The sequence below is a fragment of the Petromyzon marinus genome, chromosome 2 (assembly GCF_048934315.1).
Source record: "Petromyzon marinus isolate PM22_M1 ecotype Great Lakes invasive population chromosome 2, UKy_Petmar_22M1.pri1.0, whole genome shotgun sequence".
NCBI classification, from domain to species: Eukaryota; Metazoa; Chordata; class Hyperoartia; order Petromyzontiformes; family Petromyzontidae; genus Petromyzon; species Petromyzon marinus.
Window position 1 is genome coordinate 7,575,863 of NC_133668.1, and position 22,750 is coordinate 7,598,612.

At 48.0% G+C, this 22,750-nt stretch overlaps 1 protein-coding gene across 4 annotated transcripts in view; it reads right to left on the reverse strand.

The window, feature by feature from the left end:
- DNHD1 (dynein heavy chain domain 1) overlaps window positions 1–22,750 on the reverse strand; it is a 101,123-nt gene that overhangs the window by 15,631 nt on the left and 62,742 nt on the right. For 3 of the 4 annotated variants that reach the window (XM_076069257.1, XM_032965150.2, XM_032965168.2), the window contains exons 24-37: window positions 22,340–22,445; window positions 21,104–21,293; window positions 19,559–19,904; window positions 17,398–19,111; window positions 16,695–16,909; window positions 13,866–14,064; window positions 13,107–13,209; window positions 9,808–9,957; window positions 9,149–9,340; window positions 5,857–6,820; window positions 5,093–5,197; window positions 2,658–2,858; window positions 1,691–1,872; window positions 220–1,257 (exon numbers count right to left, since the gene is read on the reverse strand). In XM_076069257.1, coding sequence (XP_075925372.1) covers window positions 220–1,257; window positions 1,691–1,872; window positions 2,658–2,858; window positions 5,093–5,197; window positions 5,857–6,820; window positions 9,149–9,340; window positions 9,808–9,957; window positions 13,107–13,209; window positions 13,866–14,064; window positions 16,695–16,909; window positions 17,398–19,111; window positions 19,559–19,904; window positions 21,104–21,293; window positions 22,340–22,445 — 5,705 coding nt within the window. The remainder of the gene's footprint in view (window positions 1–219; window positions 1,258–1,690; window positions 1,873–2,657; window positions 2,859–5,092; window positions 5,198–5,856; window positions 6,821–9,148; window positions 9,341–9,807; window positions 9,958–13,106; window positions 13,210–13,865; window positions 14,065–16,694; window positions 16,910–17,397; window positions 19,112–19,558; window positions 19,905–21,103; window positions 21,294–22,339; window positions 22,446–22,750) is intronic. The other variant, XM_032965159.2, reaches the window with a different exon arrangement.

Below are 22,750 nucleotides of genomic sequence, written 5' to 3' on the forward strand. Positions count from 1 at the left end.
GAGACAATATTTGAAATAAGACAAACACAGAGAGAAGTTGATGGTTGAGCCACATGGCTCTCCTCTGGATGCAGGTGCTATTACACAATTCTTTTTTTGAATTAAAAACTAAAACAACGCAGAGTAAACCTATGCGAGTTATACCAGTGTGGAAAATGCAAAATAAGTAAACGCTCGCCTCAAAATTGTCGCCTTCCCATGCGTCATTCTGCTCCTCACCTGTGCACTGCCACTAAGTTCCTGAAGGAGCTGCATCGGCCCAACATCCGCGGTGTCCACCTCCTCCACCAGCAGTAGAACAGCCCGAGAACGGTTCGACGGTGCCGCAGCCAGCATCTCTGCCAGACTTGGCACATTCCGCTCTGCCACGTCCCCGCCCAGCCGGCTCACGGCCACGGCCGAAATCACGTCGGCAACACTGTCGGGGCGGAACGCTGTCCACAGTACAGCTCTCTGGAAGATGTCAAGATGCTCAAGCTCACGGGAAGGGAGGGGGCCCAGGAGGGTCGTGCAGCCACCCCGGCGAACGCCACCGCTGTGGCCGAAATACTCGCGCCACGCTCGCTCGTCCTGGGCCAGGCACCGTCGGAGATCGTGGAAGTGCGGCAGGCGTTTCTCCAACTCATAGCACGTCTGCCACAGCTCACGGGGAATCCATCCTGGCCGCTCCCTGTGGTCCGATGGCACCGCCCCTTCCTCGCCCTCCCTTCCAAAGCCCTCTTCCTTCTCATCGCCCTCCACTTCACTGCGATCCTCATCGGCCAACATTCGAGCGAATGACGTCAGCTCTGCAGCGCTCGCATTCAAGTCTTCGGCTGCGATCAGGAACGCGAGCATTCTGGCGTGCGCGTGCAGCATGCCAGGCGCGACTTGCGCGTACAGCTTCTCTGTTAGCGTGTGGATGAGCTCCAGCGCTCTCACTTCAGGCACCGACAGCGCGGTGCCGTCGGCGAACACGCGCGAATCGCGCGCCGGTAACGCCCGCTTCACGGAGCTCAAAAACTCCGCTGCCGGCATGAAGTACAGAGCGTTCAAGTGGGCGGTGCGACGAAGCGCCGTGAAAATGGCAACGCATCGCCGGGCGATCGGCTGGTACGGGCGACGCGTCGCCTCGTGCCTCGCGCAAAGCAACTCCGTGTCGGACCGATCGTCACGAGTCTGAGCCGAGTTTTTCTCTGTTGATTCTATAAATGGCACAAGCGATTTGTTTTCGATGAGGCTCGTTGGCGAATCTGCTATTTCTCCGATCAAATTGTCCTGAAATGCAAAGGGAATTTTTTTTTGAAAAGTATACACCATTCTATCTGCAACAGAAATAGTTTTCTTATGGTATATATGTATGTATGTTGAACTTCTTTCACACTGTATGTAGCCAACCGTGCTAATCGGAGGTGTGGGAGAAGGACAACAAACTGAACTCAAAAAGCAGGTTCTAAATATGCCTGTTGCTTTCCAGCTTTATTTCTCTATTTATTTAAAACAACAAACAATTATGGAATTAATAAAAGAAGCTCGTAAGCGGCATGAAAACATTTGACAAATACTGGACAAACCAGCATCGCAGCAAGAAGTTGGCCTGGTTACACCAACAAGGCAAATATAACTGTCTGGTGAATATCTGACAGCGATGTCGACAACAGGCCATCACTTAGCGGTGGATCGAGAATGCTCGAGCGCATGTAGTGGTCACCTGCTGAACGCACGCCTGCTTGTTCAGGAAGAGGAGGTCGCGCGTGAGCGTGTGCTGCTCCCCAGAGTAGCGTGGCCGCTCGGTGCGGAGCAGCTCCTGCAGGACGAGGTCGTGCAGCCCCTCGGCCTCCACGGACACGTCCAGCACGCTCGTCACCTCCAGCAGCGTCTCCAGGAATCCCGCTGCAGGCACACACACACACACACGTGCACAAAGACAGAGATCCCCCGTATAGCGTGTAATAGACGGTTGGGGCGAGTGCTGTTCGTGAGCGCTCATGAAGTACGGCATGGCATACGAAAGGGGTGGTGTGGCCTGCACCGTGCCCGGGCCGCCTTTGTCTTCCCAGTGTAGATGTTTGCACACCACACCAGGTACTCAATTAAGGGATAGTCGACCTATGCACTAACCAATACAACATGGCACTCCCCCCGGTCATCATTAACAATGCCTTATAACAGAATAATATATAATCGGCTGTTTCAGGCAATGGCCCCTCTGCCAACTCTGACCACTAATGCAGTCCCCTGCATTTTTTTTTAAGGGGACTATGTCTGCGGCCTTGTTATACACTTGCCCATCTCAATGTTTCTCCATTCAACGCTGCCGGGTCCAGACGCAGGGTCTCTGGCGCTGGCAGTGAGCCAGAGACAACGGACTGACTGAGACTGTTAAGAAAAGTGAGCTTTGGACCTGACACATTGCGAGAAGGGATAACGGCCGGTGGTCGAGACTAATCACAGAGTGGCAGGCAAAGGAGGGAACATGCCCGAGAACACCGTTCCCCACGTAAGTGAAGGGATGCAATCAGCTTGTGTGCAGGTGCTCGACAGATTGTTGTATTGCAAGTCTATAATGGATGGTGACAGCTTGTGGATGCCCTCATTCAGTAATGGATAGATCATAAATAATTATATTTATTACGATGGGATTATAACGATGACGGCAACAAAATGCCCAGGCTTACCTCCACGAGCAGCATGCAGTGCCAACGGCAGCGAAGTGGCTAAGTAGAGCCTAAAACCATGGCGGGCTGTGACCACCTGGCCCCCGAGTGTAAAGCTGCGCTCGTCCTCGGTCGCGCCCCACGGCCTCTCTTGCGACAGGAGGTCCTTCAGCCAGGACGTGATATCCTCCCTCTCCACGTGGGTTATCAGCACAGTAGCTCCTGGAGTGCATGCGTACACAAAAAATACAATGTAATTGGTAGCTGAATAAAGTGGCAATTTATAAGAGAACCCCTGTGAAGTTGCACGTCAATCGTTTACATCTTTTACGATCCAAAGTTATAATGGACAGGCTGTACTATGCACGCATTCAAGGTGATGTCAACCACTTTGCTGGCAAAACTATGCCCTGCCGCAAGGGATGCGAACCCGTGTGAACAGTGTGCCAAATGACTTAAGTGTACATGGTGCAACTATTTCGTCAATCCACTGGTGGATAGGGCCTCCCTACGCCATGCGGATCATGCGGGTTATTTGACTACACTGAAATACGCTGGTCAGTGCGGGTTAGTGAAGGCGGGGAGCATAGACATAGGGACATACAGTGAGGGAAAAAATAATTTGATCCCCTGCTGATTTTGTACGTTTGCCCACTGACAAAGAAATGATCAGTCTATAATTTTAATGGTAGGTTTATTTGAACAGTGAGAGACAGAATAACAACAACAAAAAACCGGAAAAACGCATGTCAAAAATGTTATATATTGATTTGCATTTTAATGAGGGAAATAAGTATTTCACCCCCTCTCAATCAGAAAGATGTATTGCTCCCAGGTGTCTTTTATACAGGTAACGAGCTGAGATTAGGAGCACACTCTTAAAGGGAGTGCTCCTGATCTCAGCTTGTTACCTGTATAAAAGACACCTGTCCACAGAAGTAATCAATCAATCAGATTCCAAACTCTCCACCATGGCCGAGACCAAAGAGCTCTCCAAGGATGTCAGGGACAAGATTGTAGACCTACACAAGGCTGGATGGGCTACAAGACCATTGCCAAGCAGCTTGGTGAGAAGGTGACAACAGTTGGTGTGATTATTCGCAAATGGAAGAAACACAAAAGAACTGTCAATCTCCCTCGGCCTGGGGCTCCATGCAAGATCTCACCTCGTGGAGTTGCAATGATCATGAGAACGGTGAGGAATCAGCCCAGAACTACACGGGAGGATCTTATCAATGATCTCAAGGCAGCTGCGACCATAGTCACAAAGAAAACAATTGGTAACACACTATGCCGTGAAGGACTGAAATCCTGCAGCACCCGCAAGGTCCCCCTTTTCAAGAAAGCACATATACATGCCCGTCTGAAGTTTGCCAATGAACATCTGAATGATTCAGAGGACAACTGGGTGAAAGTGTTGTGGTCAGATGAGACCAAAATGGAGCTCTTTGGCATCAACTCAACTCGCCGTGTTTGGAGGAGGAGGAATGCTGCCTATGACCCCAAGAACACCATTCCCACCGTCAAACATGGAGGTGGAAACATTATGCTTTGGGGGTGTTTTTCTGCTAAGGGGACAGGACAACTTCACCGCATCAAAGGGACGATGGGCGGGGCCATGTACCGTCAAATCAGCCAGGGCATTGAAAATGGGTCGTGGATGGGTATTCCAGCATGACAATGACCCAAAACACACAGCCAAGGCAACAAAGGAGTGGCTCAAGAAGAAGCACATTAAGGTCCTGGAGTGGCCTAGCCAGTCTCCAGACCTTAATCCCATAGAAAATCTGTGGAGGGAGCTGAAGGTTCGAGTTGCCAAACGTCAGCCTCGAAACCTTAATGACTTGGAGAAGATCTGCAAAAAGGAGTGGGACAAAATCCCTCCTGAGATGTGTGCAAACCTGGTGGCCAACTACAAGGAACGTCTGACCTCTGTGATTGACAACAAGGGTTTTTGCCACCAAGTACTAAGTCATGTTTTGCAGAGGGGTCAAATACTTATTTCCCTCATTAAAATGCAAATCAATTTATAACATTGTTGACATTCGTTTTTCTGGATTTTGTTGTTGTTATTCTGTCTCTCACTGTTCAAATAAACCTACCATTAAAATTATAGACTGATCATTTCTTTGTCAGTGGGCAAACGTACAAAATCAGCAGGGGATCAAATATTGTTTTCCCTCACTGTAGTAGAGTAAAATAATGGTTTCTGCTGCACTGCCCTCTGCTGCCCACAATGTAACGCCACAGCCGATTATCACCCATGAAAACTCTATTCAGGGACCCCTTCTTACGTTCTAAAATTTTATGAGCTCGTGTGCACTCTCGGTGATTTGGTCATATGATCAAAGGACTTAGTAAAGTGCGACAATAATTATATTTTGGTGTACAGAGAGCAGAAACAATGTTCATCTCTAAATGTCGATGCACATCCACATGCATGCACACAAGTTCACCTCTCTCTGCAGCTCCCACAAGCCTCTGCTCCAGTGCTGGATCTGTAACCATGAGCACCTGCAGATCACTGCCTTGCTGCTCCTCACCGCTCACACTGGTAGCTGCTGTGCACATGTACAAAGTGCATATAAGCACCCAATAAAGAGAAGTGGCTAAGCTTCAAATCACATATCACAGCAGCATCATAATTATTAACCATGTGCGGCCTCATGTCTGAAAGCAACCCATCAGGTCTGCTTCTGTGGGTTTATAATAGATGTTATTCTTGCTCCGATTTAATTCATCCATCTGCTATTAAGTTATACCATCATGCATTTTCCTGTTTTTGGCTGCCATTCCACAGCGAGTTGTGTATAATAGAGACATATGTCCTAATCAAAATATCTTAGACTTTTGTGTGTTGTAAGGTTCACCCACTCCTATTTAATTTAGTAAAGTGTCTGCAAATGTGAGCAACTGTTGAAAACATCATAAAAACTCAAAACATGTTTTGGTGGAGATTAAAAACAATGCCGTTTTAACAGAAATTACTTCTAGTAATTGAGTGATAATTATGACTTCCCCAGGAGATATAAACCTACCATTATTCTGTCTTTGTAATATCAGGAAGCCACTGTAACTATGCACTTTTAAATCTAGATTGAAAACTAAATTTTTTACAATACTTTTTTGTGTTTAGTTTGTCGTCCTTCCCCCGCACCTCTGATTAGCACAGTCGAAAGAAATTCAACATACATACATATATACACATAAACAAATTTACCTGCGCTTGCACCCCGCTGTTGATCTGCTGCGTTTCTCTCCGAGGCCACTTCTCGCTCGATGAGCCGCACCCAGGTCGCCGCCTGCCCGTCAGGGTCCAGAAAGAACAGGCATCGCCGCCGTCTCACATGTCGCGCGCACACGTGTGCCATCAGGAACGCCTCCCTGGCGCCAGCATATGACGGCAGATCTTCCTGATGCCATCTCTCATCCTCCTCCTCCGAACCCAGTGCGTCTCGCAGCGAGAACGGCGTCCGCACGGGGATGACGGCGCCCGGTCCCGTCGTCGAATCTCCCTCGCCCACGTCTGACGTGACGTTTTCTTTTGGGTCGCCGTCACATGTCACCTGCTGGGCTCTGCTGGGAGGAGCCGGCGTGGAGTCTCCGTCCTTGCCATCGCCATCGAGGCAAAGTCGAAGCCACGCCACCAGAAGCCGCCGGCGGGAAGCACCGTCGAAGGGCGCCGCATACACCGCGCTGGCCGACGCCAAGAGGGCGTCCCCGGCAGCGGCGCTCAACAGCGCCCGCGCTTCTCGGTTCAGCGACTCCCAGCCGCCCTTTTGCCTCAATAGCGCGGCCCGCAGGTGCGCGCCCTCTTGCAGGCGCAACCGAGCATCGTGGATGCGGGCAAGCAGCCCGTCCCGGGCCAGCGCGGCGCCTTCCAGCTCCTCGACTGCGTGCCGCCGCTCGCCGCTCAACTGCTCGGCGTGGAGGCGCCGGCGGCCCAGCGAGCGCCGGGCCGTGGCCAGTGCGGCCTCGAGGGCGGCGGCCTCCAGCTCGGCGGGGCGTAGGAGGCGGCGCGTGCGGCCGTAGGCGTAGACGGCGCGGAGCCACGAGCACAGCGAGTCGGCGGCACGGCTCGACTCCCGCACTAGCGCCGGCGAGAGGCCCGGGTCGAGCACAGCCGCCTCCAGCCGCTCGAATGTCTCGTCTGTGATGCCGTCCTTGTCTAAGAACTCCAGGTCCTTGGGTGATTGCAAAAGAGAAATCTTTCAAGAAAAACATTCAGTCAAAACAACTCAACAATATCATGATTATCGCTGCCTTTTATATACTACCAACCCTTTGTGAATCCACTGCTGTATGGTGGCCTCCCCACCAATGGCGGAGCCAGGATTTTCAGGTAGGGGGGGCAACCCCTCCAGTAAATAAAAATGATAGTTGTTAGTAAGTAAGGACTTGTCCCTTGCTTTTTATTTGACGCGTGTGCAGGGATGGCGCAGCCATCGATCGAGGGTCGAACTCTAACCGCGTGTGATCAGCATCGTGCTCGCTGAAGGTGAATGCCTTCAGGGAAGTCGTGTACTGTATACGCAACTGCGCACAATTCTGTGAGTCACTTATAACTGCTTTGCCGTTACTTATTGCCAATTATGGACTCAGACTATTGTCCTATCATCTCATAGAGTCCTTGGCACGTAATAATATGCTACGCAGTGGCAGTGGGGGGTCGCAAAATGCCGATTTCTTACTAATAAACCCCAATGATCCGATCGAAATTAGGGATTTTGATCGGATAATTGGGGGGGCACGTGCCACCCCCCCCCCCCCTCCGCCAGTGCTCTCCACGCCTTGGTGGTCAGGAAGTTGTTTGACAGTACTTGACCACGCTGGTAAGTGCTGGTTGGTGAAGGAGGGGCCCCAGGACCGGATCAGGTATCACTCGCCACTGATGTTAAAAGTGGCTGGAAATTGACTCAGGTCTCTGGGTTCGTAGCCATGACTCCATGCTAATTTCGTTATTAAAACGGTGGCTATTTCCTTATGCTCTAAACTTTTCTTTAAAACCCATCAGTTGGCTTTAATATTTGTAACTTACACGGGTTTAGGTATTTAAAAAGAGGCATGGGGTATGACGTTTCGATAGTGGGCTTGTAGATATTACGTACAGGTTAAGAGTTATAACGTAATGTATTCATAAGCATCATGCAAAACACGGTTTAAATGTTGCATAACTCCAATAATTGGACCTAATTCATGAAGGAAAGACTCCACGTTCATTGTATCTAAATTTCGATTTAAAGCTTTCGTGACTGCAATGATTCATCTTCTTTGGTTCTTTCGGTAAAGTCACGTAGAATGATAATAAAATAATAAATTGATAAAATAAAATAACACAATAATATTCTCACACAGTGAGAATATTACGTGACTTACCGAAAGAACCAAAGAAAACATTGTATCTAAGTTTTATTCTATAAATATAATGGGCAGTTAAATGATAAAGAAATACATCGGAGTAATGAATTCGCCAAGAAAATAAAATCTCTATCTCTCAGCATTTGTAAATAAAAGTTAAGCAGCAAGCCTCCCATCATTGTCATTATCATTGTCATCATCGTCATTATCATCGTCATCATCTTCTTGATTATACCCTGAGAGCTCAGTAATAACAGCACTATCTGTTAAGACCGCATCACTTTGCTGGTGGTCAGTATTGGTGATCCTATGGAAACTCTGGTTCCTACTTCATGAATAAAAATTACTTATATAATCGATTAATGACACATGAATAGAATCGTGTGAGAGTTGACAAATATAGTATTTTATGTAAATGACATGAAAGGCACACTCTTGGGTTAGGTTCGTGCTCATAGAGTGAACAAAACTGTATAAACCTGACAGACAAAAATTAGAAACAATACAAATTATGCAGTAAAACCAAGACAAAAAAGATTATTGGATTGAATTGTGACCGCAGATAATGAAATTCATAGATTCTCTGAGGGGAAACAGCATTTTAAGTGTCTGATTGGAACATTGAAAGAAATGATGACTGTTAAACTAAAATTAACATCGCCGGACACAACACCTCAACATGGCAAGAGGAAAATGTCAACAGTGTGAACAATGGGAGAGAGAGGTGGATTAGAGGACGAGATGTGCTTTCATGCGAGCACTCACCTCCTTACTCAGGAGCGCACTCGCACACATGCGCGCACGAACAAAGACAAAAATCCTCCGTATAACCTGAATAGACTGTTGGGACAAGTGCTGTTAGCGAGCACCTATGAAGGCCGGCACAGCACACGGGGGGTGGGTGGCCAGCACCACGCCCGACCGCCTCTGTCTCCCTGGTGGTGATGTTTTTACACACCGCACAAGGTACAGATTTGAGGCTGAGTCGATCTAGGGGAGGCCCACGACCAGTTCAGATTTTCATCACTGGTGTTGGCCGTGAGTGGGAATCGAACTCGGGTCGCCAGGTTCATAGTGCAGCGAGCTAACCGCTACACTACCACTCCCCACTCGCACACACGGGCGCACTCACGCAAGCTAACATGGGCACGCACCTGCAGGAAGTTTGGGCGCAGCATGAGTATGCGCGCGTCCTCCCAGCCGGCGTGGCATCCAAAGAGGAGGCCCACGGCGTCCGCCACAGCAACTACAGGGGGTGGCGGAGCGCGGTACGAACGCAGCTCCTCCACGTCGCGCGGACGCAGTGCGCGCAGGGCCCGCAGGGCCGCCTCGTACACCGGGCTCACCTGAAAAGGAATAAGGGGGAAGGAGAGACACAACATCACACGGCTCAGCTGGGAGCGACACATGCCTCTAACTGCCTCATATGGCAGGCTCACCTGGAGGCAAACCGGCGACGGTACTCACGTGGGGTAGATCGGAAATTTGGCTCATCTGCAGGCAAAATGGGCTCACCTAGGAACAAAACACTGTTGTATGTTATTGTAACTTTCCGAACTGCCCCTACTGGACATCTGTAAAAGAGAACTTCATAGCTCATCAGATTTCTCCAGGATAAATAAAGATTCTGATTCACTGGCTCACTCGGGAACAAACCACACTCACCCAAGAGCAAAAACCCAGCAGCTGGACCAGTGAAATCTAGCACACACCAAACCAGAGAGGATGAAACTGTCGCTAAATTTATCTTATGTGTGTGTGATCAACAAGGCATGAGCATGCGTGCCAGCCTGTGTGATGCTACGTGGCCAACCTGGTTGAGTTGAGCTCGCATCTTCTTGCGCAGTGCTTCCAGCTGCTCGAGCAGTGCTGAGATGTGCTCCTCTGTCTGCCGGCATCGCTCCAGGGCCTCCTCGAGCTCACGGTGCTTGCGGTCCGAGGTGCTCTGCAGCTGCTGCACCAGCTGTGTGTATGCAGGTGCACGTACGGGGAGCGGGAGTGCAGTGGTTAGCGCGCTGCGCTATGAACCTGGCGACCCGAATTCGATTCCCGCTCATGGCCAACACCAGTGACGATCATCTGAATCTGTCCTGGGCCTTCCCTAGGTCGACTCAGCTCCAAATGGGTACCTGGTGCAGTGTGTAAACATCGCCACTTGGGAGACAAAGGCGGCCAGGGGGTGAAGCTGGCCATCCTCTCCCTCGTGTGCCGTGGCGGCCTTCATAGGTGCTCGCTAACAGCACTTGCCGCAACAGTTTGTTCAGGCTATAAGGAGGGATCTTTGTCTTTGCATGTATGTGCATGCGAGATTTTGTGGAGAGTGGTGGCGCAGTGTTTTGTGTCCTGCGTGTGTCCTGACTACGGCAAACATCAACATCAGTTGCGAGCACATTTTCGGAACCTGGTGTGGTTTTAAAAATTCGGCACTGGGGAGGCAAAGGCGGTCGGGCGTGGACCTGGCCATGCCAGACCTTTTACACTGTTCCGGCCTATATAAGGGCTCTTTAGTGTGTAAAGGTTCCATCGATGATCGTTGATTTGTTTTCATGAATGTATTTTGTTGCGTAACGAAACCCAGCACCCAGGAGACAAAGGCTGTGGGTGTGCCACTTAAAATCGCCGAGATGACAGTCAATCCAGCTGACCAAACGGGATTTTTCATGTGTAAACGCTGAAAACAACCAACTCAGCAGAAGCACTGCTTGCAGAAGTTTCCACTGGTTTGTCAATGCTATTCAATGCATTCGTGGAAAAACGCACTCCAATCTCTGCAGAAATATTTTGCACGTACATTAACACCTTGCTAAAGCATATAAATACTGCATACACATACATTAACTTTAACAACCACGCACAAACATGGCGAGAGCTTGCTGAGATGTACATTGTATCTACAAGACATGCCTGTAATAGACAATTAACTTTTCATGGCAATCATAAATCCATACGTAACATTTTGTAGAATTGATTTGGCCTTGGTGACTGGAACAAACTGGTATGACTTAATGCACATGAGTCAGCGCTGGGGAGGACACGGGCAATTTGAGCAATGAGGTGGGGTGTTTATCACTGACCTCTTTTGTCTGGAATCACAAAATTAGAGCTCATTAACAACGCTTGTAAAGAAAAAAAAATCGTGCAGACAGGACAAGGTCATGTAGAGTGAGGGAACAAAGTATTTGATCCCCTGCTGATTTCGTACGTTTGCCCACTGACAAAGAAATTGTCAGTCTATAATTTTAATGGTAGGTCTATGTAAATCCAGAAAAACGCATGTCAAAAATGTTATAAATTTATTTGCATTTTAATGAGGGAAATAAGTATTTGACCCTCTCTCAATCAGAAAGATTTCTGGCTCCCAGGTGTCTTTTATACAGGTAACGAGCTGAGTTTAGGAGCACACTCTTAAAGGGAGTGCTCCTAATCTCACGTTGTTACCTGTATAAAATACACCTGTCCACAGAAGCAATCAATCAATCAGATTCCAAACTCTCCACCATGGCCAAGACCAAAGAGCTCTCCAAGGATGTCAGGGACAAGATTGTAGACCTACACAAGGCTGGAATGGGCTACAAGACAATTGCCAAGCAGCTTGGTGAGAAGGTGACAACAGTTGGTGCGATTATTCGCAAATGGAAGAAACACAAAATAACTGTCAATCTCCCTCGGCCTGGGGCTCCATGCAAGATCTCACCTCGTGGAGTTGCAATGATCATGAGAACGGTGAGGAATCAGCCCAGAACTACACGGGAGGATCTTGTCAATGATCTCAAGGCAGCTGGGACCATAGTCACCAAGAAAACAATTGGTAACACACTACGCCGTGAAGGACGGAAATCCTGCAGCGCCCGCAAGGTCCCCCTGCTCAAGAAAGCACATATACATGCCCGTCTGACGTTTGCCAATGAACATCTGAATGATTCAGAGGACAACTGGGTGAAAGTGTTGTGGTTAGATGAGACCAAAATGGAGCTCTTTGGCATCAACTCAACTCGCCGTGTTTGGAGGAGGAATGCTGCCTATGACCCCAAGAACACCATCCCCACCGTCAAACATGGAGGTGGAAACATTATGCTTTGGGGGTGTTTTTCTGCTAAGGGGACAGGACAACTTCACCGCATCAAAGGGACGATGGGCGGGGCCATGTGCCGTCAAATCTTGGGTGAGAACCTCCTTCCCTCAGCCAGGGCATTGAAAATGGGTCGTGGATGGGTATTCCAGCATGACAATGACCCAAAACACACGTCCAAGGCAACAAAGGAGTGGCTCAAGAAGAAGCACATTAAGGTCCTGGAGTGGCCTAGCCAGTCTCCAGACCTTAATCCCATAGAAAATCTATGGAGGGAGTTGAAGGTTCGAGTTGCCAAACGTCAGCCTCGAAACCTTAATGACTTGGAAAAGATCTGCAAAGAGGAGTGGGACAAAATCCCTCCTGAGATGTGTGTAAACCTGGTGGCCAACTACAAGAAACGTCTGACCTCTGTGATTGCCAACAAGGGTTTTGCCACCAAGTACTAAGTCATGTTTTGCAGAGGGGTCAAATACTTATTTCCCTCATTAAAATGCAAATCAATTCATAACATTTTTGACATGCGTTTTTCTGGATTTTTTTGTTGTTATTCTGTCTCTCACTGTTCAAATAAACCTACCATTAAAATTATAGACTGATCACTTCTTTGTCAGTGGGCAAACGTACTAAATCAGCAGGGGATCAAATACTTTGTTCCCTCACTGTAGTTTGTTCCAGTTTAAATGTGCACCCGGCATAACACAGTGCAGAGGTCGGTGCACTGGTTGATAAGTCATTTTCGCAGAATTAATGTTTGGTTTCAGTCATCCACTGACGTCTCCAGAAAATGAACAAAGCACCCCTGTCACCAAGTAAAGATTATAGACTATGCGGCATCGCCATTTGTAGTCGGTAGTTGCATACCAACAGTGCCATAACCGAAATTCTAAATTTGAAAATCAGCTTCAACAACACTCTGCAAAAATCGAGCAGGTATACCTCGCACAGGTGATAATGGCTCCCAATGAGCTCTCAATTGGTTAAACAAATGAGCATTAATCGGTCAGTCAGTACAAGTTGGTGTCCTGTGGGACGTGTGTCACCTCCTGAGATGATTCCAGCTCGGACTTCAGCTCGACCATCTGCTCCTCCCACTCCTCGACAGTCCGCTCCACCTCCTGTACTCGGCTCAAGGCAGTGCCGAGCCTGTGGATTAAAACAAGCGGTGATATGGACGTATGCATGTACGTTGAACTCCTTTCGCACCGTACGTAACCAACCGTGCTAATCGGAGGCGCGGGGGAAGGACAACAAACTAAACACAAAAAGCAGTTCTAAAGAAATTAGTTTTCAATCGAGATTTTAAAATGCATAGCTTGAATGGCTTCCTAATATTGGCAGATCTGGGCTCCGATGGCGAGTCCCCTTCGATAACAAACATGGTGACCTGGGAGCGTCTTTATCAGTAACTGTCCTCAGGACCTTCTCCTCTACTCTCTTTCTTTTCTTCCCAATTATACCAGTTCTTTTCAGTGACTAGTTTGAAACGGTTTTCTGTTAATACTGACTCGTAGAATAGTACGACATTTCAACCACCAATACACAACACAGCTCAGCGATTGTGAAAGTTGGATGTACTGTACGACTTTTTTAATGTTTCAATAAATTAATGTATATGAAGGAATAAAAACCAATGATAAGCGACAAATGGGAAGCATCGTTTGCTCAGTGGTAAATCGCATGCATTTTAAAAGAAAATACCAATTCCTGAGGTGGTTTGCAGTTTATATTTGAACTTTTAAGATCATCATTTGAAAGCATGCATATTTAAAGTTTTGTTTTTACTAAAAAGCAGAAGTTACCGATGAATGCGCTCGTGCCGGTGCCTGTCGATTTGGTTGTGCAGAGAGAAGAAGAGGTCGACCGCGTCCAAAAATGCCTCGGGCGGGAAGAGGGCCTGAGCCCAGTTTCCGAGCGACTCCAACGCGAGAGTCTCTGCCGACTGGTGAACGCTCGCCAGCGCGGCGCAAATCCTGTGCTGATCATACGCGGAGACGTGTACTGCACACACAACGTAAACGGTGATTACCATACGGATGTGGACACTGACGATGTGGACACTGACAAAGGAAACCGAACAAAAAGCTGAAAAGTGGACAAGGATGCGTGGAAAGGTGCATTCTTGTAATTAGACTGAGACGGGAAGCAGGACATGTGGATTAAGAGAGCGTACGCAAGTTGGAGCCATCTGACTGTTAAGTGCACTCTGGTAGGAGGCATCGTTGGAAGAGATGTTGTAGAGACGAACTACTGAGTTGCAAACGAAGGAGGGAAACATGCCCAAGAAATCCAACCACCATGGAGACGGAGCAATGAAATAAACTTGTGTGCAGAAGCTAGATGGATTATTACATTGTGAGACCATGAGCTGGCGGCAGCTTGGGGAGACCTTCATCCAACAGCAGATAGATCATGGCTGAAGATGACGATGACATACTTGCACAAAGGTTCCCAATTTAACATTGCTGGATGCAGGGGTAAGTGATGTCAGTGAGTATTTACATCAAGGCAGCCGAAGCACCGAGTGGGAGGAGTGGCCAACCTTTAGATCTGCAGCACTAATGATGACCACACCATACGAGATATTCACGTTAGACTGAGTTAGCTTCCAGATGCTAACTGCTATGTGTTCGAACGATCAAACCTCGATTCCAAAAACTGCAACACAGTACGCTAACCACTACAATACTTCTTCTTCGGTTCTTTCGGTAAAGTCACGTAGAATGCGAATAAAATAATAAATTGATAAAATAAAATAACACAATAACATTCTCACGACGTTTCGGCCACAACACAAGCAGCCTTCATCAGGTGAAGGGACGAGACTGTCTGGAGGACAGCGCTCCAGCGCTTGTGTTGTGGCCGAAACGTCGTGAGAATTTTATTGTGTTATTTAATTTTATTAATTTATTATTTTATTCTCATTCTACGTGACTTTACCGAAAGAACCAAAGGAGATGAATCCTTGCAGTCACGAAAGCTTTAAATCGAAACACTACAATACTTCTCTGCACATGCACATATATAATGTTACGACCGATTTATTTTAAGCAGGGAAAAGGAAGGGGCCAATACCACACCTGCTCATCATTGTCTCTCCATGGGTGCTAAATAAGGGAATTATATAGCACGGCAGAGAGGCCAATGTCAGCTACAAATAAAAATTGTCACCGTGTCTTTCAGGCATATAGCAATTCATCCCTTATGATTAAATTCATGATCAGAATTGGGGGTTGCAATTCCATTCAAGATTAGATAAAATAAATAAATTACATCAAGTATCACTCTGTCTCCACCATTAGCCTAAATATAACAGCATATACTTTCCCTGATAATTAGATCAAATGTAAATAGTAAATGCTCCCACAATTTGATTTGATTAGTAAATGCGAAGCAGTCTTCTGTGTACTTACAATTGACTCTTGACGATAGTTATTAGGGATCTGTGTTCAAGGATGCCGAAGAATGTTTTTTGGATTTAGTCAGAGAAAGACAGCACGTACTGCGGTCATGTAGTGCGAGTCTCACAGGGGGCCCTATCACCTCGCCATCTCCGTGGAAGCATTGAAAGTAGAAGGGCAAAAGACAAAGATGAACAAGGGTGGAATGACAACAAGGAGTGCACCTAGCGAGTTCAGCATGGGGAAGGAACATGGTAAGGACTTGCACTGAGAGAAAATGTTGGCCTAAATTAAACGTCAACCTCCGAACTTGGAGTTGACCGACAGATGGTTGGATCGCTGAATGGTAGCATGGTGGTGGCGAGATGTTAACTACCTTGCCTGGTATATAGGAGATCGTGAGTTCAATCCCGACCCGACGCCTGTATATATGGAGTTTGCATTGTTCTCCCTGTGATCACGTGGATATTTCTGCAGGTCCTCTGGTATTTCCCTCCACATTTAGAAAAATGCGTGTCGAGTATTTGGCTGCTATAATTTTCCACGTGATAAGCCAATTCATTTAGCTGTCATTTGTGGTTAGGTCAGTTCTGAAAAAGAGCTATACGGCTCAGTGGGCCTTATCTGGTAAAATAAAAAAATAGTTTAGTTTAAAATTGTGTAGTGACATAGTTCGGAGACAGTAGTAGTGGGGAGGCACCTTCTTTGATTCTTGCACACAATGGCGACTATACGCACCCTACGTGGGTGTACACTATATATTGTACACACACAACCATCTATTGTCGGCGACACTATCTAGCTAGAACAGTTGGCAGGCTGTCTAGCTACCGGTGCCCAGTGATGGTGAAGACGGCGGCAACAATGGTGGCGAAATAACAGCACGGCGAGGGGATCCACTTCCAGCAACAGCCCCGAGCTCTCGCTCAGGACTCCCTCTTATGCTCCCGGCGTGGCCTTGCTCCGCCCTGGCCACGCCCCCCTTCTGGAACCTACTAGCAGGTTCCTGGGGCTTCCAGATGGACCCCTCCATGAACTCTGCCCTAGTTATCTTCCCCCCGTGTATACTGTCACCTGCTGACGTGTGTACTGCCGTACACTGCAGTTACCACTTTCTGTCAGCAGCCAGCGCTATTACTCTACAATAGTAAAAAAAAATATATATATATAGTTTGTAATGGACATTCAGCCTCATTCATGGCAGTGATTTTAAACGAAGTGGCGACCCACCTTTGACGGTCGCGTGCAGGAACTCAAGTCGGCGACGCGCCACGTGAACGAGCGTGCGGCGCCCCCAGCGAGAATGCACGCTCACAGAGGTGGCCATCGTCACGAGGGACGCGAAGTTACGTCCCCGCGTGAGCTCAGCCTCCTCCTCGTCCCCGCTCTGCCACGCGTCCACCAGGGTCACGACGTGCAGGTGGTTTCTCACACGCCGAAAGAACCTTGCGGGGTGAGACAACGGTTCAATGTGGGCATTGACTAAAACAATGAAGTGAAATTTTGAAAAATGTGCAAAGCGTGTAGAGATGCATGCTTGGAATTACACTGAAACCGAATAGCAATACTGGAGTTCGAGAGCATACGCAAGTTAAAGACATCATATTGCCGTGTTCAGAAGGTAAGTGAGCTTGAGCAGCCAAAGACGCTACAAGGGATGATGACCGGTGGTCGAAACTAACGATGGAGTGGCAGCCAAAAAAGGGAAGACGCCTGAGAGTACATCAACCACGGAGAAGGAGAAATGAAATCAGCTCGTGTGCATGTCCTAGATGGAATGATGGTGACAGCTTGGGAAGGCGTTCCTCATATGCAGTGGAATGATCATTGCAGATGATGACGATGACTATGTATGTGCTCTCCGAGATCAGACAATTTTTGTCATTTGGATGCTGGATAGAATGAGTCTGAGTTGCACGCACGGTCAGCTCACCTTTCCACAGAGCCCTGTGATCTTCTATCGACCTTCGCCAGCCGGTCTTTGCTCACAGAGCTGCCAGACAGCTTTTCCGAAATCTCTTTCAGGTCGGCACTCGAGTATAACTCCGGGAACATCCCTTCCCTTGCCAGCGCGACAAGCTGTGCGTGCCACCGCCGAACCACCCAGTTTGTCGCCAACAAGACGGCTGGTTTAGCCTCGGCGCCAGCATGCCAGCAGGCCATCTTGATTTGCTGCCTCAGAGATTCATCTATGGTTGCACCACCCCCAGTGCTCGCGCCCTCCGCGAGTTCAAATACGCTGGCCCGGCAAGCGCCGGCGGCTAGCCTCACCAGCGCCCGACGGCCAGTGCAGGGGCCGAGGCCGATCAGCAGAGCGTGGGAGGCTGGGCGGCAGAGCGCGCGGCACAACGCGGCCGCACGGCGGGTGCTCTCCTCCGTCACCCCGTCGTCGCCGGAACGCTTCTCCAGCACATGGGCCAGCTCCTGCCACCCAACCTCTCTGTGATGAGCTCTTCCCCTGTACGGCAGCAACCCCGTGAGGGTGGGTGCAAGGACACTGCTGTTGCAGTAGAGGATGTCCCTGAACTGCTCGCCGTGGTGGAGGATGTCTCCCATCGTTAGTGGCAACTCTTTGCTGCCGGTCGGTGGCTCGTCGGCCGGCTTTTTTTTACCGCTTCTCTTGCCTGATCGTGAGTGGGCCATATTCACGTCTGATTTGTTGCCGCTCGTACAGGAGTCGTAACTGCTCCGCACGGACCACCCTGTTAAACGTGGAGTTGTCACCCTGGCGGTTATTCTTTCAGCACACTGCGCATCAGCCGATGCTGGTTTTGCTCGTTCATCTTGAGCGGCCAAAGAGTGGGCAGCCCGGAACAAATGGCTCTTTCCATCATCATTATAATCATCATCTGCAGCTTCGCTGCCAGACATAGAAGAAAGATGCAAATATGTGGACATGTTGGCTTGCAGAGTGCTGGAAGAAGCCGCTGCAGAAAATGCAATCCCAGTATCTAAACTCAGCGCTGCTCTTCTGTGGTGTCGGGGTCGCTGGTTCAGAGACTCAGTTGAGAACTCCCCACTCATTGATGAAAGCCCAACAATTACATTTTTCTGCACTGCTCCGAGCAGGATGCCCTGGAAAGCATCCTCCCCCTCTGCCGTGCAGAGGCCGTCTCCAAGCGTGCGCCATGCCTCGTGGCTCCACAGGCGGACGAGGCGACAGGCAACTGCAGAAGGGCTCTCCGAACCTCGCACGCATGACTTTGGCGACACCGAAAGCAGGCTGCTCAAAATCTCCCCAACGGAGCTCAGAGAGAATGGACAGCACACTTCAGCTTGGGAGAGCTTTAGCCGTTCTCTCATCTGCGAGATCACCTCCCATGTAGCTCTGACCAGGGCATCGGCCAGGCGCTCGGGGTGAACCAAAGCATTGGTCGGAAGTTCCTGCAGCCAGACTAGTAGCGATGGAACGCAGACCGTGAAAATGTGCTCCTCTGTCACCGCCGGCAAGGTGAGCGTTGTGAAGAGGCGGGCGAGACGTGCTGGCACGGCCCGGCTCTGCTCCCCAATGTTCACCCACGACGCCAGGATATTTAAAGGAGCTGAATAGAAACTCGCAGACTGCATGCGTTCAGGGTCGTACACAGAGTTCATCGACAGCAGCTGCCGGGTAACTTCTACCAGAGGCTGGCTGCTAGACTTGACATCTGCAGAACATCAAATATTTGACTCCCACGATGCACACAGTCATGCATCACAATACACTGAGGATGAGCACCATAATGTTGTGACCATGGGGCACCGTGTTTGTACCTTGGCAAATATTGACTAGGGAACAGACCAGATAATATCGCATGTCTTTCATGACGAAACATTTTTCTCAAAATAGATGTAACGAGTAATCAATTTGTGAAAAGTGCAAAGCTCCAAGAATCATGCAACTGAAGACTAACGTAATTCCAGCCAAATGGTCTTTAACACACAATGCTATCATTTGATCCTTGTTGGACATATCCTATGTTAATATGTCATCGTTGTTTTCTGCTCTGCTCAGACTCCTACCACAGCCAATTTAGGAATACACTTCTTATCTTTATAACCACAAATCCCGTGGAAATTCTACAATGATTTCAAAACATAACATAATTACGTACCAACTTCAGCCAGGTGGAGATCATCCAGAAAAACCAGGAAGGGTGCTCGCTCTGCTCTAGACCCAGAGCCCAAAACGTTTTCTCCTTTGGCGCTCAAATTCACCACGCGGCTGAGGGACAATTTCTCCCGGAGAACCTGACGGAGGCGCGACGCCTCCAGGCAGGGCGACACGGCCACACGGTGCCGCTCGCCGCCCTGGCCAAACAAGGCCCTCCCTGGAGTGCAGAGTGACCGGAAGAGCCACGTGGCAGCCGGCTCCTTGTTGAGGCTGCCCGACTGAGACAGCAGGAGGCACGGGGAACCTGCCGACGCCAGCATCTCCACGAGTCGCGCGTACCGCTTGTGCTGTGGGAGGTGGAATAAGATAGTAGCATGTAACAGTGCATCGCGCTGTTCATTTAAACAAATTCCTATGCTCAGGGTACATGCATTGATATGTGTGTGTGTGTAAAAGGCAATTGATTCAGATATAAGCAAATGTGATTGCAATGACATGACCATGTTACTGGTCATGTCATATATGCCCACTGTATAGAAACAGTGGGCATATTTGTTTTGTAGGCAGGGAAAAAACGTTCTTGAGTCGGAACTTAAATTGGGGGAGCGTCAATAGCACAGATGGCTGGGGAAAGGGAGTTAAAGTCTTTGGGGATAGCAGTGGAGAAAGAGCAATCAACAACTTAGAAAAAAGTTAGGCTCTTGCTCATCAAGAACACAAACCATACAAATAAGACAAAAAAAATTATGATAAATAATACAAATAAAACAATACAAACGAGACAGAAACAAAACAAAATAGTATAGATTTAAATCACAACCCCAAACAGTGACATTTTGTAGAATTGCTTTGGGAGAGGTGATTTATCACACAACTAAGAGACAGACATGCATGACTTACTGTAATCATAATCTTTATTTACGAAGAGCCTACCATAGCAAGATGCTGTGAAGCACAGAAAGTACATGTCATGCTTCGTAATGAGTACGCATGTGAACACTTATTTTGATTCTAGCGCTGATTGATTCTAGCGCTGTCCTCCAGACAGTCTCGTCCCTTCACCTGATGAAGGCTGCTTGTGTTGTGGCCGAAACGTCGTGATTTTTCTTATTTTATTTTCACCTACGTGACTTTACCCAATAGAACCAAAGAGTACTTATTTTGATTTTGATTCCATGGTTAGCAGCATATTGATTAACTCGATCACTACCACAAGCACATTTTAGACTTTGTGAAATGCACTCATATTCAAGTCCTAGTTTAACATTGAGTGTCTTAAATTTAGTTTGAAAGAGCTCTGGTTCGTGTCCTGGAGTCATTCTGTGCCGTATCCAAATAGCCATTAATTACTGTGCGTTTTAAAAGTTTGTAGGCAGCCCAAGATCTTTAAGAAGCGTAAATTAGCCCCAAAGGTGGCATTATGCTACTTAACAGAGCGGCTGAAATAAGTTGAAATCAATAAACCAAATAATGTGGAGAAGCTGGAAACCTCGGGATGGATTTTCACATCGGCACTGGAGGAGTATCACTGGACCAGGTGCTGTACCTGTGGAAAGTTAGCGAATCCATCCCTGGGGTTGCTTGTGGCCGACGCCTGCGAGACTTCCCAAACGGCAAGGCGGCCCTCGGGTGGTTCAGGCCACAGCTCAAACACCGTTCCACATTCCGGCAGCGTGACTCCATGCCGGCTCGTGCTCAAAACACGCCGGGCCACCGAGTCAAACTCGCCCCAGTGCCTGCCACCGCATGACGCACACAGACACACACACAGGACATTTTGTTTTTCGGGTTTAAATTAAGGCCACTTTTAAAGTTAACATCATGCCTGGGTCGCTAACAGCGATGAAACTAAGCAATTTTATCTATATTTGTTCAAAGATTCAAATTGTTGTTTTGATACAAATGAATGGTAAACGAATTGGGTTGTTATGCAATCACATGCAACAATAAGAGATTCGTGCACACAATGCCTACATACGAGTGAACATTTAAATGCAGTGCGAGGAGGGAAACAGGCAAATGAGCCGTGACCGAGTCGGTGGAAGAGGGCTTTGTGGTTGAATAAATGTGGATTTATTTTGCATCAAAAATATTTGTTTAAAATAGATTTTTGGTAAAGGTTTATTAAAAAGATATATGAAATAAATGAAATATACATAATTGATTAAATTAAACAAGCCCCTATTCTGTGTAAGGGAAAAGTAACCTGTGGTCAAATACTCAAATGAAACCTAATTGACAGATAGGGATTCTTTTTTCACGTAATTAATGAACATGTATCCATACTCATGAGATTCAATGTGAATAAATTATATTATTGCGAGTGTATTTCGTCACGCGTGCCCCCCCTACCCCCATGTCAGCCCCCTCATTGCCCCCCCACACACAAAAACACGTGCCCATCTGCTGTAAGACTTTGAACATCACTCGCTTCACATGGCAGGCTGTTGCAAACGGTAGTGGCCAAGCAAAAAAGGGAACAAAAAAGCTAATCAGCTGAAATATTGTATCAGCCAATTATATTCCCGGCATGTACCTTAGCACCTCAACAAAACACACGCCGCTTCCGGTTACACAACGAATGGACTCAATGCGTAAACAACTGGGTCTTTATTTCCATGCAATGTGTTCAAGAGCTCGGATTCACAGAACACAATTTCCTTTCCAAAGGGGCGAGCGTCATTGTGTGGTTCCACTCCTGCGTGCGGAATCGGTGAGCCGCAGTGCCTCTGATAATGAATGCTCTGTTAGGGACAAATCACAGGAGGGGCTTCCTGCTGACCTTGTCTCCAGGCGTCCTCCGAAGCCCCACACGTAGGAGAATAGGAACAGCGCGACGGCCCGTTCGGCGCCGCATGACCACCCAGGAACGTCTTGTGGCAGTGAAGCTAATTACATAAGAAAGTCATTTCCACCCCCCCCCCACCACCACCACAAAAAAAAACACACGCAAATGAAACAGAGCAAATTAAGAAAGATCGATGTCGTTAAACTTCGTGATCAATGTCCAAGATTCAATTAAATTTGTTACATTTAGCATTTTTTATTCAGCTAGCAAGAATAGCAACCCATGTTTACTGGTGCAGAATACGCAAATATACCAATTAGCATGGAAGTTGTTGATGTCAAATAAAAAATAAAACGACCCATCAAAATATTGTGTCATTTTAGATGGAGGTCAACTGTTGTAACC